General features: G+C 37.9%; 1 protein-coding gene across 3 annotated transcripts in view; it reads left to right on the top strand.

The window, feature by feature from the left end:
- The window catches only part of OPCML (opioid binding protein/cell adhesion molecule like), a 1,459,533-nt gene that overhangs the window by 734,116 nt on the left and 707,232 nt on the right, over nt 1–18,185 (top strand). Inside the window, exon 2 of one of the 3 annotated variants that reach the window (XM_031963694.1) lies at nt 6,680–6,764. In XM_031963694.1, the coding sequence (XP_031819554.1) occupies nt 6,680–6,764 (85 nt within the window). Of the gene's footprint in view, nt 1–6,077; nt 6,765–18,185 lie in introns of those variants that run through there. The other 2 variants (XM_023499560.2, XM_003764418.3) reach the window with 2 other exon arrangements.

The raw sequence follows: 18,185 nt of genomic DNA on the forward strand, positions 1-18,185 counted from the left end.
ATGAGGGCAGGGACTATAATTCATAACATCATCGGATCTTCAACACCTCTCAAAGTGCATTACTTCTCACATCTTAGATATTTAATGAGATTTATAAAAAAGTACAATGGAATAATATGATGAATATTTAACAAAGCTAGATCCAGAGTGGAAATTTTCTATATATCATCCATCTAACCTCCCTTCTCCTTATGTTTCCTTTATGTGAAAAAGGGGATGAAAATTCCAGCTACTGACTCATCTCTTGGGATTATGGTGAAATAGGTGATATGGATCAACTGCTTTGAGTTTTCTCAGTGAAGTGAGCTGTATCTCACCTAAGGTTTTGGATTTTATTTTCTTAATCCTGTTTTATTATCCCTCAAACCTCCTTTGAACTTGAAAGCTGAAGGTGAAGTCCAATCACACCTTCCTGCAAACTAGCACCACATTTGAGTGAAACAACACACTGCTTAGTTATTGCACCTTAGCATGTTGAAGGCCCCTGGGTGAACCAACTTCTGCAGGGTAGGCTGCCACAGCTCCTTTTCAACTGTTCCACTCCACTGAGTAAATACTGAGTTCGACAGGTTTTTATAACATAAATATGCATAGCATGCGTGCTCCATACATTTTTTTCCCTCTTGATGCACATTCAAGAACAGCTTGGTACAACCCAGCCTTAGATAAAAGCATGCTGGAAGTTTCCCCTCTTTATGTATGGCACACACTTTTGACATTGTCTCTGCAGCAGTAACTACAAATCCCATTAGATAAATACAGATGTTCCTGTTGGACCCAGAAAGCAAATTATCATCCTTATAGATTCAGTCTTTATAGGAGACAAATGCCAGTTTTATTAGGTCTCTGTTTTTTTTGGGGGGGGGCAGGAGGATAGATTGGGATAGAAGAAGGAGGATTCCATGGTTTTCTGCTTTGCTTTGTGAATATTGTCCGATTTCTCATAACAACTTCCCAGAACAGAGCCTTGAATGTCACCATTCTCTTCCCTGAAGCTGAAGGAATGAGTTGCATTCCTAAACTCTTTTCCATAAGCCATATTACTTTATATATTTTATCAATGAAACTTAGCTTATTAATCCTTGAGAACAACAAGTTTAGGAATATTGGCAATCTTTCCTTCCTGTTGAAAGCACAACAATCTCTTCGTTTAATGGGATATTTAACAATACTTTTTTTCTCTAATCCATTCCCTGAATATAGAGTAGAAACCCAAATTATCTTGTATGTTCTTGTGTATATTGTATATATTTAGATGTAAGTATTGTTTCTACTGATACAAAGTTGGCTTTTTGTGAACAAGGGCTATTTTCTTTTTGTTTTTAAATCCCTAGCATCTAGCCTAGTGCCTGACATACAATAAGTGCTGAATAAATGCTGATTGGTCAATATAAAGTGTTTTAGGGCAAGAAAGAAGAACAGGAGCTCAAGAACTTTTGAACTACTAAGACAAAATGAAAGGTCATATTTCAATTGTCTGTTTAGATACATAAGAGAGACACAAAACTAAAGGATTTAGATTCAAAAGTGATTTTTAACTTCTGTACTCATTAAGTTCAACTTCTTCATTTGACCAGAGAGAAAAAGTGATTTGCTCAAGATTACACATAAGTAAGGGCATTTAGGTGGCACAGTGGATAGAGTGGTATACTTCTTTCAGGAACACTCATCTTCTTGAGTTCAAATGCTGTCTCAGGCATGTACAAGCTGTGTGATCCTGGAAAAGTCAATTTGCCTCAGTTTCCTCATCTGTAAAATGAACTGAAGAAGGAAATGGCAAATCATTCCAGTATCTTTGCCAAGAAAACCACAAATGGGATCATAAAGAGTAGGATATGATTGAAACAACTCGACAGCGACCAAACATAATAGGCAAAAGACAAGATTCAAACCCAGGAATTTTGACTCCAAATCCAATGTGTGCTCTGTCTGTCTCTCTGCCTTTCTGTGTTTCTCTGTCTCTATCTCTTTTCTCTGTGTCTCTGCTTTTCTCTTTTCTGTCTCTTTGTGTCTCTTCTGTCTCTTTTTCACGGTCTCTGAGTATGTGTCTGAGTCCCTTACTCTGTTTCTCTTTGACTCTATCTCGTGTCTCTATCCTGTAACTCTCTTACTCTCTTTTTCTCTCATCTATGAAGTGTTGTTTCTATGTAATAAGCATTGACCTAGTCTTATTGATGACCCTTGAATCTCCCACCAGCTCCCTAAAAACCAAGAGAGTTTAGCATGGGTTTAGAAAAAAGAGAAGAGAATAGGAATAAAGATGGAGACAACTTGGTCCTACTTTTTCCACAACTAGCTGTGTTACCTTGGGAAAAAATCACACAAGCTCTTTGGATCTTGGTTTCCTTCCTCTATCAAATAAGAGAATTAGACAATTTCTAAAGACTCTCCCAATTCTATGATCCTATAATCGATTCCATGTGTCTCTTCCAGACCTAAAATTCTAATTTCTTTCTCTGAACATCTTATATACTCAATAGGGAATTTCTTAGGGCCCTTTTACTGAGAGGCTACACTCTGAGGTTGTTCACAATTTAGAAGTTATAAAGAAACAAACTAGGACATCTTCAAACCAAAGAATGTTTATCTTTTCCTACCAGTTCAGTAACTTTCTATTGCAAGCTTCATGAGTTTTTATTCCTTAGGCTATAATTCTAGGATCTTAACTTTTCCCCTTTCTTTACCTCACTCTCCCACTTTAGAATAGAGCATATTTCTTCAGCTGATTATCTAAGGAAAAGTTAAATAGAATTGGGGGTGAAAACAGAATCATGTCATTCTTTTCACTTTATCTAACTTCTTTTGGCCAAATAGCTTGATCTCTTTGGGTTTAAATGAATTAAGGATAATGTAGTATAGTGAATACAGAACAAGGACTTTCAAACAAGAAGATCTAAGTTTCAGTTATATGATTCTAGATAATCCACAGAAAGCCTTGTACAGAAGAAAAAAACTTTGTATATGGAAATAGAGCTCTTGAGTTCAAAAGCCACTTCTTATGTGCCTCACCTTCCATATCTATACAATAAGAGGATTGTATTAAATAGCCTTTGGGGTTCCTTCCCATTCTAGATTTATGAACTTAAGTCATGAAACTTCTTTCAGCTTCAGTTACCTCAATTTTAAATTAATGATAATAATATCCACATCATCTTCATGGATCAAATTAGACAATGTATTAAGATACTACATACATACCATTTATTATTAGCATTAAATTCACCTTTTCTTTCCTTGCAGTAAAATTTTGTGCTCCTTTCTGGGGTCCATATATAGTTTCTTAGTATCAAGTTGAAATTGTTCTTTCTGAAGTTACCCAAATTTTTAACTTTTAGTTCCCTGGATTTTGGCCTAGCATATCTTTTTCCAAGTTTTTCCCCCTGGACCTCTTCTCAGAATAATGTTTTGAAATGTATAAGATAAAATACATGTATTATAAATGAAAGAAATTATATTGAAATAAAGATGTGCTTTTTTTTCAAAATATTTTTAAAAGGTCCTAGGACTCTAGGCTAAGCATCCTAATTCAGTTGAACCCATTCATTTTTTAAAAATATGGGGCAAGTAGAAGTTTTGACTTGACCAAAGTCACACCTGGTAGTAAGTGGCAAAGTAAGGATCCATATACTAGACCCTCTGACTCCAAACCCAGTTTCCTTTCCACTTTCCACTTCTCTGCAATCTCATGCTTTTCCTAAATTGGTCTCACTCTAATCAGCTGATGCATCCTTTTTTGGATGTTTGCAGCACTCTTATAAGTTAGAGAGAATCATGTTCCCTGTGCTTTGTTTCCCTTCAGACCTTCCATATACTCTTATCTATAGGATATCTTCCATTACCTTATCTTGTTCTGTAGCTTGTACATTCTCAATATTTTATATACAATGTCAATCAAGCCTAAACCATCATTGATTCAATATTTTTAAAAGCGCACCTCTATGCCTGATAATCACAGGCCAACAATCAGTGTGAAGAGAGGGCTGGACATAGGGTCAGGAAGGTGGAGATTCAAATCTCATTTCTAACGTTTGCCAAATAATTTTGTGATCATGGACAAATTATCTAGCATTTCTGATCCTCACTTTTCCCAAATGAAAACTATAGTACCTTTGATACCTCACTTAATAGTTGTTATGAAGGTCAAATAAATTAATGTACATAATGTTTTGCAAAGTTAAAAGTTATTAATATATGATTATAATAATAATCAACAACAGAAGTTGTAGTAGAGGATATTGATCATTTATATGACTATAGTTTTGTCATTCACATTCTCCAAACACTATTGTTTTTACATTGAAAATGGGATAATAGAGTTAATATCATATTTATATGTTTACAAAGTTCTTTCCTCATAACAACCCTGTGAAAAAAAATCTAGTACAAATATTAGTATGACCATTAATTCACAGATAGGGAAATTGAGGCTTGGAGTAGAAGTGACTTTAAAATAGTTCAACTGATAAGTGGGAGAGCCAGGATTTGAATCCAAATGACCCTGAAGCCAACTTCATTGCTTTTCTAACTTTATCCTATTGCTTTTCAAATGGCAACTCTTGGTATTATTGTAAGAATCAAATGAGATAATGTCAATTCCTACATAAAAGTAGCTTTACTTTGGTTGCTACTATTATTAGTTAATGGTAGAATTGGAACTAGAACCCAAGTGTCCTAAATATGATAGAAAATTCAATATTCCTTTTTTTCCCATAGTTACAAAAATGAAAGAAGGGGTACACCACACCCAAAACTTTTCCATCAACAGAAGACCATTTGGGAAGTGTGGGTGAGAATGATGCATAATTTTTAGACTGTTAAAAAGTGATAGTTGAGATGATGTGCTTGGGATAGAGGGAAAAAGAATAAAAACAACTTCTGTCTTTAAAACTAGGTTAAGTCACTGTCACTTTTTGCTTATTTAATGCATATGTAGGAAATGTTTCTTTGGACAAAAGAGTACTAGCACTGAAAACTTGGTCTCTTTTGGCTTAGGGAAAATGACATTGCATTTGCAGATAAAGAAAGTAAAGAGATAACAGTTATATACGGAAACAAACTCAGGTTGGGTTCCCTTGCCTGCCCTTTTATAGGAAGCCCCTTTGAATGGGCAAAGGGATGCATATCTTGCTTAGGAATACACAAGAAGGGAATCAGTAAGCTCAATTTTTCCAGAGTTTTTCCTCAAGCTTTCTCCCTCCTCCACCTTTTACCACCCTGCTTCTTTCTAGTGAGGGAAATGCCTCAGAGAGGGTCACATTTTTTTTTTCTTTGCTAGCTACTTGTTCCTTTGTTGGAACTGAAGGGGTTAAAGGAAAAATAGAGATAGACTAAGCTGCCGCCCTCTTCCCTCTCTTCCATGTCTCTGCATGGATTTTATAAAACTGTTCCCGATTCCCTAGGCTGCATGCTCACCAGTTCCCAGACCCAGCAGTGCAAGGGTTAAAGTGAGAGCTCTCTGCTGCTCACAAGCCTTTCCTGAGATTAATGTGCTAAGTCTGCGCCTCTCAGTGTGTCTGTATGGGAGTGAAAGTGTTGGTCAGTGATGGAGTTGCTACCATGACAACCTGGGAAGTCGGTGCCTGTGCGAGTCGGAGATGTTCCTGGGAGGAAGGAGATGCTGAAACTAGGGGAAGCAGCTGAGTTTGGTGTGGCTTCGGCGAAGCGCTCACATCCTTGGCCAGTGGCTTCCTCTTTCTAAGCCGGGGGAAGGAGTCGGGGTTCCCGCAGCTCCCACACCCGGGCTTCTCCTCCAACGCTTCCCCCTCTCTTCTCTGCTGGAAGGCTTCTTTTTGCTCCCAGGGTTCGGAATTAACATCGTTCGCTGAGCTGGGTGACTGGACTGGATCCAGGGGCTGGATTTGGTTTGAGGAAATTTACAGGATCGGGGTCAACCTTAGGAACCAATTGCAAATCCTTGCTGGGAACTTTTTTTTTTTTTTTTTTTAATCTATCCTATGTCAAAGAATCTGAGTGTGAATTGGTGTTTTTTTTTTTTAAATATATATAAATACAAACATATATATATATATACACGCACATATATATATATATATATATATATATATATATATATATATGTACGTAATTTACATATGTCTGAGCTAATAAAACTCTTTTCTCCTCTTTCAAAAAAGCAGCTTTTTAAATGATCTCTCCTTCATGTCGGAGGCACTTTTTTGGGTTATAAACTTTTGATGCCAGACCTCTGCAGCGCGTGCCCAACTGAATCTTAAAGTAGCATCTTGAAGAGAGAGGGAGAGAAAGAAAGATCTGTGACCTTCATCCCTGCACCTTCCTTCTTCTTCTCCCTTTTGGTCTGCCTCCTTCCTCACCCAAGGAACGTGGGGGGAGCGCGCACTTTGGATGCTGTTGGGGGAATTCGTTTCTCCGATGGTGGAAAGCTGAGGCTGGATTTTGGGGGAGGATCATTAGACTTGGAGGAGCCCGGGCTCTCTCTCTCTCCCGCCCCCAACCCTCCCCCCTTTTTGCTCCTGGATCGCTCCGTCCCCTTCCTCTCCCCCCGCCCGCTTCCTGTGCCCGGCTGGGGGGCGCCTGCGGTGCCGCTGCTCCAGTTCAGGGAAGTTGTGGCTGTCGAGGATGGGGGTCGGTGGGTACTTGCTGCTGCCCTGGAGGTTCCTCGTGGTCCTGTCCCTTAGGCTGCTGTTCCTTCTGCCCACAGGAGTGCCAGTGCGCAGCGGAGATGCCACCTTTCCCAAAGCTATGGACAACGTGACGGTCAGGCAAGGGGAGAGCGCCACTCTCAGGTAGGGAGCAGCTCTTCGCTTCTTTGTGCTGGGGGAAAGTGGGTCTCCTGAACTGTAAGGATGACTTGGTGGGGGTCCATGGAGGCGGAGAAGAGACTCTGCCCGTGGGACCAGGGCACTGCCAGAGGTATTGTGCAGGCCAAGAGTCATGACACTCCGTGGCCAGGAGGCTTAAATCCAATCTGTGTGGCAGGTTTATAGCTCTACCTGGACATCCACATCTTTGTGATCCGGGGCTCTATGGGGGAACCCAACTCTGCCTCCTTCCCCTTATTTCAGTGGGAGAATCTCTCAGTCTGGGACCTTCAGTGGCTAAGAACTGAAGCTGTCAGGCCTTTTTTTTCCTGATCCAGTATTGAAAAATAGGAACCAGGTGCCATGTGGTCAGAGGAATTTGGATTCTGGGAATAGACCCAACATGAGGTGGTCCTGTGGATGCTCAGGTCCCTTTTTCATAGGCCAGAGTATGTGTGTGTGTTTGGGTGTGGTTAAAAAGGGTGGGCAAGGTGGCTTCCAGTTATTTTCTAGCCTGGCCCTTTAAGAGTCTTTTACCAAAGCTGTTAGTATTAAGTCAATCATGTGCTCATGGGGTGGCTATTATAATTTCTTGGGCCAGGCTTAATATGTAGGACACAGGCAAGGGAGAGACAACATGCAGCCTCCATGCAGAGAGACTGCTCCTGTTCTGAAAAGTACACCAAGAAAGCTTTTTGTTTTCCCTTAATGAGTTACAAAAAAACAACTAAGCCGTTCCATACAGAGAGAATGAGAGAGATGCCTGGAATATGGACCTTTGGGGACTCGGTTGGCTGCAGCTGAGACTTTAATAAAAATGCAGCCACCTCTTTCCACTAGCTCAGCAGATATCATCTTTTATCCCTTTAATGAGGCAGTTGTGGTCCTAAGAGACAGATTCAGGGTTGTCCCAGCTTAACTGTACCTCAGTGTACACAGAGGGACTTGTTTGGCTCAGTAGTGACTGGTGGTTATGATGAAAATAATGCATCCTGTGTCGGATCTAGGGGTGGAACAACCTGGCATTTTTTGAAGAGAAAATGGGATTTCCCACCCAATTTTTATTTGAATATTTGAACTTGTATCATTCTCTCACATTCAAGTGACAATTGAGGTGTGAAGTAAAATGGTCCTGGGATACTGCCTATTCTATCCCATGCCTTACCATGAGTTGTTTTCCTGATGACCAGCGATTTCTTGACATACTGGGGATCAGTGACACAGCTTTCTGTCTTTATGCTCAGGGACCCAGATTCCAAGAGAGTCATCGAGGCAGATGTCTTCTGAACTTTTTGATGGTAGTGGATATTTCCGTCTTTCCCAGGCATTTAATGACATATGAAGTAATCATCTTATTTAGTTCATCCCAAAGATATGCCTCGGACACATTCACTGACTGGGAGACAAAGTTACAGGGGATGTAGAAGCAGAGAGGATCCGATTAGAAAATGCAAGCAATCTATGTGCATCAGGGAGAATCTGACTGAGAACCCCACTGCTCTGTCATTTAACCCTTTTCAGGCACTAGCTGGAAAGACTTCAGGGCTGGGTATGAGAAACTGTGTATTTTACTTGGAGAGCAAAGTTGTCATAAAACTTCTCAAGTTTCCCGTTTTCGGTGCTGTAATACAAAAGATCTACCAGTAGAGGGCCAGCTTTGATTTACTTTTTTATTAGCTTCTGGCCTGTTTTCATGCTGTCGATTTCTAATGTTCAGCAGCTGTGCTTGGTAATGGGAATAGGAATAAGAAAAAAAAAAATAACCTCGAAAAAGCTGAATAGTTGCTTTTTTTGTAAGCCTGGCTGTAGGAAACCTTCATGTTTAAGTAGAACTCATATTTGTTACCTGATTGCACTTTCCTTTCATGAGAGAATATGTCCTAGGAGTAGTCTTTTTTCTTTTTTTCAGAATTTGTTTCTTCTGTCAGATTAAGCACATTTTTTTCCTCTGTCTTAATATTTTCATATTTTTCTATATTCTTCCTTTCTACCATTTGTATTCTGTTTTTGTCTTTTTTTTCCCTTTCCCCTTAGTTCTATCCTCTACTTTTTTTAGAACTGTTTTCTTTTCTTCACTGAATTGTTTACCCACTAATTTTTCAGGCTTTTTAACTCTTCATATTCTTTGATTTTACAATCCCTGGGTTCAGCTCCCATCATCATATTTCTAAAAACTGTATCTAAGGCTGCTTATATTATCCCTCTACTTTTCTGTTTCCCCTTACTTTTCTTTTACTGATTATCAATATGGCAGCAATCCTAGTGAACAACACTGATTGGCACGCAGTAATTTTTATATGCAGCTAAATGATGCAGTGAATAGAGTGCTGAAGGAACTAAGTTCAGATCCCTCCTTAGACACTGTATAACCTCAAAAAAGTCACTTAAACTCTTCCTCAATTTCTTCAAATTAAAAAAAAAAATGGGGATATTAATGGAACTTACTTCCTGGGTTGTTGTAAGGGTTAAATGAGATAAAAGTTGCTCAGCATAGTCTTTAATTAATGCTTATTTCCTTCTTTCCTTTAAAACTCTTAAGCTCATGGCTATTCACCAGGGAAAAGCAATTGTATGCTTCTTAACTAAAAATAGTTAACAATTTTCATTTGACAGATTTCCTCAAAATAAAGAATGCTGGTTTTGAAACCAGTTGTACACCTAAGTTCAAACTGTGACTGCTACTCAATAGGTATGTGACTTGACATAAGGCAGGTCACTTTTCTGGAGCTTAGCTTTCTCTTCCATGAATAAATACATTGGGCTAGACAAAGCCTGATCCAATTCCCAAGGGAATATAGGATCATGGGTTCAAATATGGAAGGAACCTTAAAATGCATTTAGTCCAGATCCTTCATTTTGCTGATTAGGAAACTGATGTGAACCATAACTGACTTATCCAAGGTCACAGAGATAGTTCACATAAGATTCAGGATCACTAGGTCCTCTGATTCCAGAAACTGTAGTCTTTTGATTGTACCATACTATAATTCTCCAAATTTTATAAATAGGGAAACTGAGTCATATATATATATATACATTTCTGTATATGCATACATATAAGTGTGTTTATGCAGGTTATATACATAAATGTATACATACATGTGTGCATAGTTAAAGAGATTTGTTTACGTTCACAGAGATAGTAAATAGCTGAGATGAGTCCTGAACCTATATTCTCTTGCTTCCTTAGGTTCTCAGCCATACTTTTCTAACACTTTCTGAAGGTACAATAATCTTAACAATTCTGAAGGATGATCGCATGACCCAGGGTTGGCTTAAAATTTTTTGTCAGAATAGGGCAAAGCACTCAAAATTGCATTTAAATGCTGTGCACAAAAAGATCTCCAAATTTTATTGTTCTTTGATTTTGTTCTTTTATGCTTGTTTCTAATCATAGTTTCTACTAATATAAATATCCTACAGTTTATAAAACACTTTCTTCACAACATCCATATAATGAGTCAGTAGAAAAATGAATACAAAATATCTAAAACAGTGCCTGGCATAAAATAGGAGCTTAATAAAAGATGATTGATTTGTAGTTTTGGTAGCAATATACAGGGGCAATTAGGTGGTGCAGTGGCAGAAAGCCTCATCTACTCAAATTCAAATCTTATCTCAGATACTTATGAGTTATGTGAATCTGGGAAAGTCATTTAAACCTGTTTGTCTGACTTTCCTCGTCTGTAACAGAGCTGGAAAAGGAAATGGCAAATGACTAGTATTTCTGCTTAAATCAAACAAACAAAACTACTAATTGATTAAAAAAAAGAAAGAAAAGGAAGGAAGGAAGAAAAAAAGGAAAAATAGGAGATAAAACACTCCTATTGGAGTCAGGAAGACTTGAGTTAAAGTCCTACTACAGATATTTAGTAACTAGGTATAGGTCTCTATATACTCTAGGTATAGAAGAAATATCAGGCAACAGGCTCAGTAGAGTGCTGGGTCTGAAGTCTTCCTGGGCAAGTCACTTAATCCTGTTTGCCTCAATTTTCTCATCTGCTAAATGACCAGAAAAGGAAATGGCAATCCGCTCCAGTATCTTTGCCAAGAAAATACTAAATGGGATCCTAAAGAGTCAGACAGGATTGAAAACTATTAAACAACAATAGGAGTTCTACCTGTTGTTATACCTATTTTATAGATGAAGAAATATATTCAGAGAAATAAGTCACCTCATCCAAATTCACACATTAAAGAACTACAGGATTATTGGAACTGGGACTTAGATCCAGGGTGTCTGACCTGACTGGACTTTCTATTCTAATGTTGCCTATTTTTATGAGAATATTTCCTATTTCTACGTAGATGTCCTTGAATCCAGCTTCAATGAAATCAGAAAGGGCTGAAAAAAAGAACAAATAGATGAGGATACCTTGTATCCCAGTCTCAAGTTTTCTAAGGATTAATTATGTGGTCTCAAAGAAGCAGCATTTCTTCAGATTGAGACTGTTTTCCATACTATAAAATAAGATTAATACTGTCTTCTGCTTTATTGCTTCATGGGGTTGTTTTAAGAACAAATAACCCATAGTGTGTTAAATTATTTGGCCCTCTGGGAACAATAATCCTAATGGCACATATATAACACTTTAAGGTTTTACAAAACACTTTTCATTAACTATGTTATTTGATGCTGACAGCAATAAATGATACAAATGAGGAAATTCAGGCTTTTAAGTAAAGTTAGTTTACTAAGGTCAAATAGATAGTCTGGAATTTGAATCCAGGACCTCCAAATTTAAGGTTCAAGATATTAAATCATGCTATAGAACAGGGGCTCAATCTGCCATCTATGAATTTGTTGTTGTTGTTGTTGATTATATTTTGTTTTAATTAATTTTCCTTGTGATCCCACATATTTTATTTTATGTATTTAAAAACCTTATTCTGAAGATTCCATAGGTTTCACCATATGAGTCCTTTCCAAAAATGACCATAAAACCAAAAAGGTTAAGAATCCATGGTATAGACATTAAAAGCATGATATTCATTGTTAATTCTTTTTTCGTGCTACAGCTGCATCATATCCTAACATAGAAATATGGATTCTATGGGTCAGGATCTTATATTAATATTCTTTTGTTATACATGTTACACTTGCTTTTTTCCCCTGGTTCTACAACATCTCAGATTTTATCCCTCATAGCAATATAATTCTAGTTCTGCCCCATATCACGTTTCCCCTATTGTAATTATTTCTTAAGGGGTTTCTTTGCATCTGGCCTCTATTCTCTAGTCCATCTTCTGCACAAATGCCAAGTTGGTATCTAGAAAGCACAGATGTGGGTGATGTACTTCCTTGCTCAATAAACTCTAGTGGCTCCCTAATGCTCCTATTATGATAATAACATCCCTTTAAGATTGAAAATTTCTCACAATTTTCCTCCTATCTTTTCATGCTGATTATAAATTGTGCCCCCTTCCTTCATCCCTCTACATTCCAGCCATTTTTTTTTACTTTCCATTTTCCATATGTATGATATCATATCCTCTTTCCTTGCCTATATAGTTGATGATATCCATGTCTAAAATGCTCTTTTTCCTATCTTCTGTCTTGAGAAAACCTCTCAAGACTTAGTTCAATCAATCTGATAATTCTGGAATTTAGCTACAATATTCCTTGGAGCTTTTATTTTGAGGTCACTTTCAGGAGGTGATTGATAGATTCTTTCAATGACTATTTTACCATCTGGTTCTAGGATATCGGAGCAGTTTTCCTTGATGATTTCTTGAAAGCTATTGTCTAGACTCTTTTTTTCATAATAGCTTTCAGATAATCCCATAGATTGTCTCTCCTGGATCTATTTTTCAGATCAGTTGTTTTTATTTTACATCTTCTTCTATATTTTTTCATTTTAAAAATTTTGTTTGACTGATTCTTGATGTCTCATTGAGTCATTCACTTCCATTTGTCCAATTCTAATTTTTAGTCAATTACCTTTCAGTTACCTTTTTCAGGTTACCTTTTAAAACCTCCTTTTGCATTTGGCTAATTGTACTTTTAAAGGAGTTGTTTTGTTATTTTTTTCACATTTTACCAATTTTATTTTTAAGGAGTAATTCTCTTTTCCCATTTAGCCAATTCTTTTTTGAAATGACTTGTTTTTTTCTCCATTTTGCCAAATCTATTTTTTTAAGATTCAATTTATATATCTTTTTATTAAAGCTTCTTATTTTTCAAAACATGTGTGGACAATTCTTCAACATTATCCATTGCAAAACCCTATGTCCAATTTCCCCTCTCCTTCTCCCATGCCCTCCCCTAAATTACCAAATTTATTTTAAGAAGATTTTTTCTTCAGGTTAGTTTTATTCCATTTCACCAAATGTATTTTTAAGGAGTTGTTTTCTTCAGTCAATTTCTGTTTTCCTTTTGCAAACTCTCCTGAAAAATTCTCATTTCTTTTCTCAATTTTTCTTCTAATTCTCTTTTAAGATCCTTTTTGAACTCTTCCAAGAAATCCTTTCAAGCTTGAATTCACATACCCCTTTGAGGCTTCTCCTGGAGGCATTTTGTTTTTGGTGTCCTCTTCTGAGATTATATTCGGTTCTTCTCTGTCTCCATAGTATCTCTCCATGGTCAGAGCTCTTCTTTACATTTTTGCTTATTTTTCAAGGTTGAGTTCTGCTCTGATAGCACAGTGGGAATTGTCCCAAGCTTCTTTTACAGGGCTACTGGGGTTTCAAGCTTCCTGTACTGGGGTCATTGCTACAGACTTTCTTGCTGTGCTATGTGAGCCTAATCAATTCCCACCTGTTATTCTGTTATCACAGGCTCACTATTTTTCTTCTATAGTTGTGTTGGAAGTCTCACAGCTAGTCTGCCAATCCAGTGACCTTCTGTACAGAGTGGCCAATGATGATGTATTTTTGCTAAGAGCCTCCTGCTAGGTTCTAGGCACTGGCCAATCTGCCTTGGTCCACACCTGCACCAGGCTGTGTCCCCTCTTCCCCCATCCAATTGAGATAGACCTTTCCTGAAGTTCTTCCAAGATATCTTCTACTGGAAGTTTGTTACACTCCAAATATTTGTGGTTCTGTCACTACAAAATCTAGGTTTGATCTAATGTTGATTCTGAGGGAAGTCAGGAAGAGTTCAGGCAAAGCTGTCTCTTCTCCATCATCTTGATTCCACTACTCTCCCTCAGCTCAATTGATACTTCTTGTAAGAGGCCTTTTCTGAACCCCTAAAATGATAGAGCTTTCTTACCTCCATTATATTTATACAGTGTCTTTGTGAATGTGTATTCTCATTAGAACATAAGCTTCTTGAGGGTGGAGGGTATTATTGCTTTTCTTCCTTCTTTCTTTCCTTCCTTCCTTCCTTCCATCCTTCCTTCCTTCCTTCCTTCCTTCCTTCCTTCCTTCCTTCCTTCCTTCCTTCCTTCCTTCCTTCCTGCCTACCTGTGTTCCTGCCTTCCTGCCTTCCTTCCCTTCCCTTCTGCCTTTTCTTCTGCTTTCCCTCTGCCTTTCCTTCTGCCTTCCATTTTCTTTTCTTTTCTTTTTGCATCTCCTAGCAGTCAGCAGTGGCTGACATAATACACGCTTGTAAAGTGATTAAAGAAGCAGCTATGTGGTACGATAAATAGAGCTCTGGGATTGGAATCAAAAAGATTGATTTTCATGAGTTCAAATATGGCCTCAGACACTTTATGGCTATGTGACTTTGAGCAAGTTACTTAACCCTATTTGCCTCAGTTTCCTCATCTGTAAAAAGAGCTGGAGAAGGAAAAGGCAATCCACTCCAGTACTGTTGCTAAGAAAATCCCAAAATAAGGTCATGAAGAGTTGGACCTAAATGAAACAACTATACATAACAAAATAAATAGAATTGAATTGGGCTAGATAGACTATTTTAAAGAATGTTGTCCATTTGAATTTTTGCCAAAACCACAAAAGGAAAACTCTTTCCATGACATATCAGACTAAGTATTGATGGACACAATGCAGGAACTATGTTGCCATTTGTTAACAATTGATCAAGCAACCCCAGTAATTGAGAACTATCTTAATTATGGGCCTCAGTTTTTAAAGTTTACTTTAGTTTTACTTCCAGAGCCATGAACTTCAACAATAAATCACAACAAAATTCTTTTAATTTTTGTGATACTGTTAGATTGTTCTTAGCAGAAATAAATTTATGGCTTTATTTGTTTTATTTTATAGAATTATATTTATTAAATTGATAATGATTTGTTGGTACTGTGGCATATCCTATGTACCAATGACTATTTTTTAAAAGTATAATTATTTTAATACTTTGAGCATTAATCTATGATTTTGTTTATATCATTGGAAACCATATCTGTTTTCTAAAAACACTTCCAACTTTGTCTTTTGTTCTGTGTTACACCATTCTTTAGCATGTATTTTGTAGACTCATTGCAGGTAAACAATGTTAATAAAGCATTATGACCCATTAACCAGAATGCTACATTTTTCAATTAGATGTTTTAAAGTTTCCTAGACAAATCAAATGAGATGTATTTGTGAAGTGTTTACCATTGATACCTGGCACATAGTACGTGCTACATGAATGTCAATTATTATTATTGTGAGTGTTTCTGTTGTTGTTATTATATACCTTTACATCATCTTCACCTATCATTAACCAAGGTTCCCTCTGTGATATATTTTCTTTTTTCATGGCTATCAGTCTCTCTAGGATTGACTCCTCAATTGAACCAATACCTGCTATGTACCAGGCACAGTCCTAAGTCCTGGGGATACCAAAAAAGAAAGAAAGAAAAAGAAAACATTCCTTTTCCTTAAGAAGCATAGATTTTTTTCTGGGAAGAAACATGTACACAGATAAGCAATCCTTTCTATCTCATGTACACAGATAAGCAAACCATTCTATCACATGTATATTGACAAACAAGTCTTTTTCTTTTTTACCTCAACTACTGAATTGACCAAAATAGAAATAAGAAGTATAGTTCAAAAGGAAGAACACTAGACTGAGTCAGGGAACCTGGATTCTAGCCCTGACTCTGTCACAAAGAACCTATTTGTGATTGGTCAAATGCCTTATTCTCCCTATGTCTTAGTTTCTTTCCATGTAAAATGATGGGTTTAGGCTAAATGCTTTCTACTATCCCTTCTTAATATATATTATATGATCTTATAAATAGAAAGCCTACCTGCCTTGGAAGTTGGGTAGTTGTTAAGGAGTAGCAGGCAGAACACATTTCTTTGGGGGAATGAATTCTCAGAATTGTATGGGTTGGATTAAGTTTTTTTTCACTTTTCTGGGACTGTTTCCTCATCTGCATAACAAGGATTTTGGAGAAACTGATCTCTGACATATCTTCCAGTTTTTACCTTCTATGAATATAAGATTTTGTGAAATATAGGGATGATCTGACTTGGTGGTCTCGTATAACTCACCTAAAATATTTGCTGTTAAAAATATGTATATATAGGCTCAAACTGATATCAGTTTTGTGGGATTTCTGTTCCAGAGTTACCCTGCAGACTCAAGAGTAGTATAGTAGCTATTGGGAGATGGAAAACTGGTTTGTTCTAAGTGAATGTTTGTTGATACTCGTGGATTCTCCTGGGAGGTGGCAAATTTTCTGTCTTTGGAGTGGCTCAGTGTACTGGGTTCTAGGGCCTGAGTGGTAGGACTGGACATAGGCAAAAGCTATCTCAGAGATGACAGTCTTTAACTCTGTTTGCATCCCCCCACTCCTCCTTTCATTTCCTTTTCTATTAGGCTTCTCTTGCATGTTTCCCAGGATTCCATTGGTTCTTTGCTACATTTTGCTGACCAGGGCTACTTATTTCAAATTTTTAACCAGGTCTGTTACCTTCTGTAGTCCAGGCTTTTCCTAACCTTCCCTCATCAAAGCTCATCTGCTTTGTGTCCCATTCTTTCTGTCTACTGTCGGGAGCTAATCCATTCCATGCTAATGGATGTTGAGCTTCCATTAAGAGTATTACTCTTTTTCAGTTAAAATACTTTCATTTTAACTGTGGGTTTCTATGAACAATGTCTTAATGGAAAGGAGGGAAAATTTAGAAACCCTAGTGGGTAAGAGAGGGAAGAGGTGTATGGCCCTATTGTACATCTCTCAAATAGCACCAGGAAGGTGGCTGTCAACTTCACCTATGAACAAGACTGGCCCTCAATGCAGAGTCTCCTGCAGACTGCAATCTGGTCTATAACAATAGCTCCAATATCCCTTAGGGCAAGAAACAAACCAGTGTTCATTTGATGGGCAGAAAGGGAACTTATTAGCAGCAGCAGTACAGTGCAGCATGCAAAGTGCAGCACTGTTCTGCAGAGATCCCTTGTGCTGGGTAAGTGAGGAGACAGCAGTGCATGGCAGAAAAGGACAAGGAGGCTGCAAGATCCTGCAAGGGGAAGGATGTGCACTGATGCAGATGATGGGTTCACTGGATAGAGGAGCCCACAGGGGAGAGACTGCCTGATTTCCTGACAGGCCCGCCCCAAATCATTTTATGGTAAGAATGACCTGAACAGAGATAAAGAATTCTTTACAGAGATCCCCTCTATTTCTTATCTGATTCTTCTCAGACAGAAGAGGTCCTGGAAACCTCAACCATACTAGCCTGCATCCTTTAGGCAAATTTGACCCTAGGGCTTAATTTAACCTTATCTTTCTTCTTCCTCTTCTCTGCGCATCTGAGCCAGAACTCCACCCTTGGCTGGCTGACTGGGTGGTTGGCTCCAAGGGAAATCATGAACAAGATGGACCAGTGATGTGTTGCAGTCTGATGGGGCTCAGCAATGAGATGCAGAAGGAAGGCAGTCTCTAATAGGTTTCATTTGACCTTCCCAGGGGAGGACTTTTAAAATTACTTATTAACGGGAAGCAGCCTTTACAGTCATGAGATGAGAGGAGGGAATTACAGTCCATGACGTTTTTAATAGTTGCAGGAATTAGCAATGCATATTAAGACAAGAACTATGCCCTAATCATTCTTGAAAGGTTTTTTTAAAAATACTATTATTATTATTATTATTATTAGAAAAGGTTGATCAAATAGGTTTGAAGCTTCTTGTTTTGGAGAATGGTCAATAAAGGTTGTAGCAGAGACCTTATTTTGTTGGCAATGAATTGAATAGAATAGGAGCTGTGAGTGTAGGAGGTGGGGGAAGAGGGACCAAGTTCTTTCTTTTCCTCTTACTTCCTCTACAGCTCCCCCTCCTTGAATCCCACATCCCTGACACTTCTGGTGCAATTGCCTGTAAGTGTGGTTTTTGAAGGAGGTGAAAATTGGAGCTGTGATGTTTCTGCTTCTGAATCCTGACAGTACCCAGTATTGTGTGTCATTTTAGTCACAAAGGGGATTAGAGAGGCAAAGATTCAGTTCTACTTGTCTTTAATGCTAAGAAAATACAAGAATGCATTTTAAAAATAGGGGAGAGGCAGC

The sequence above is a fragment of the Sarcophilus harrisii genome, chromosome 3 (genome assembly GCF_902635505.1).
Source record: "Sarcophilus harrisii chromosome 3, mSarHar1.11, whole genome shotgun sequence".
Classification (NCBI taxonomy): Eukaryota; Metazoa; Chordata; class Mammalia; order Dasyuromorphia; family Dasyuridae; genus Sarcophilus; species Sarcophilus harrisii.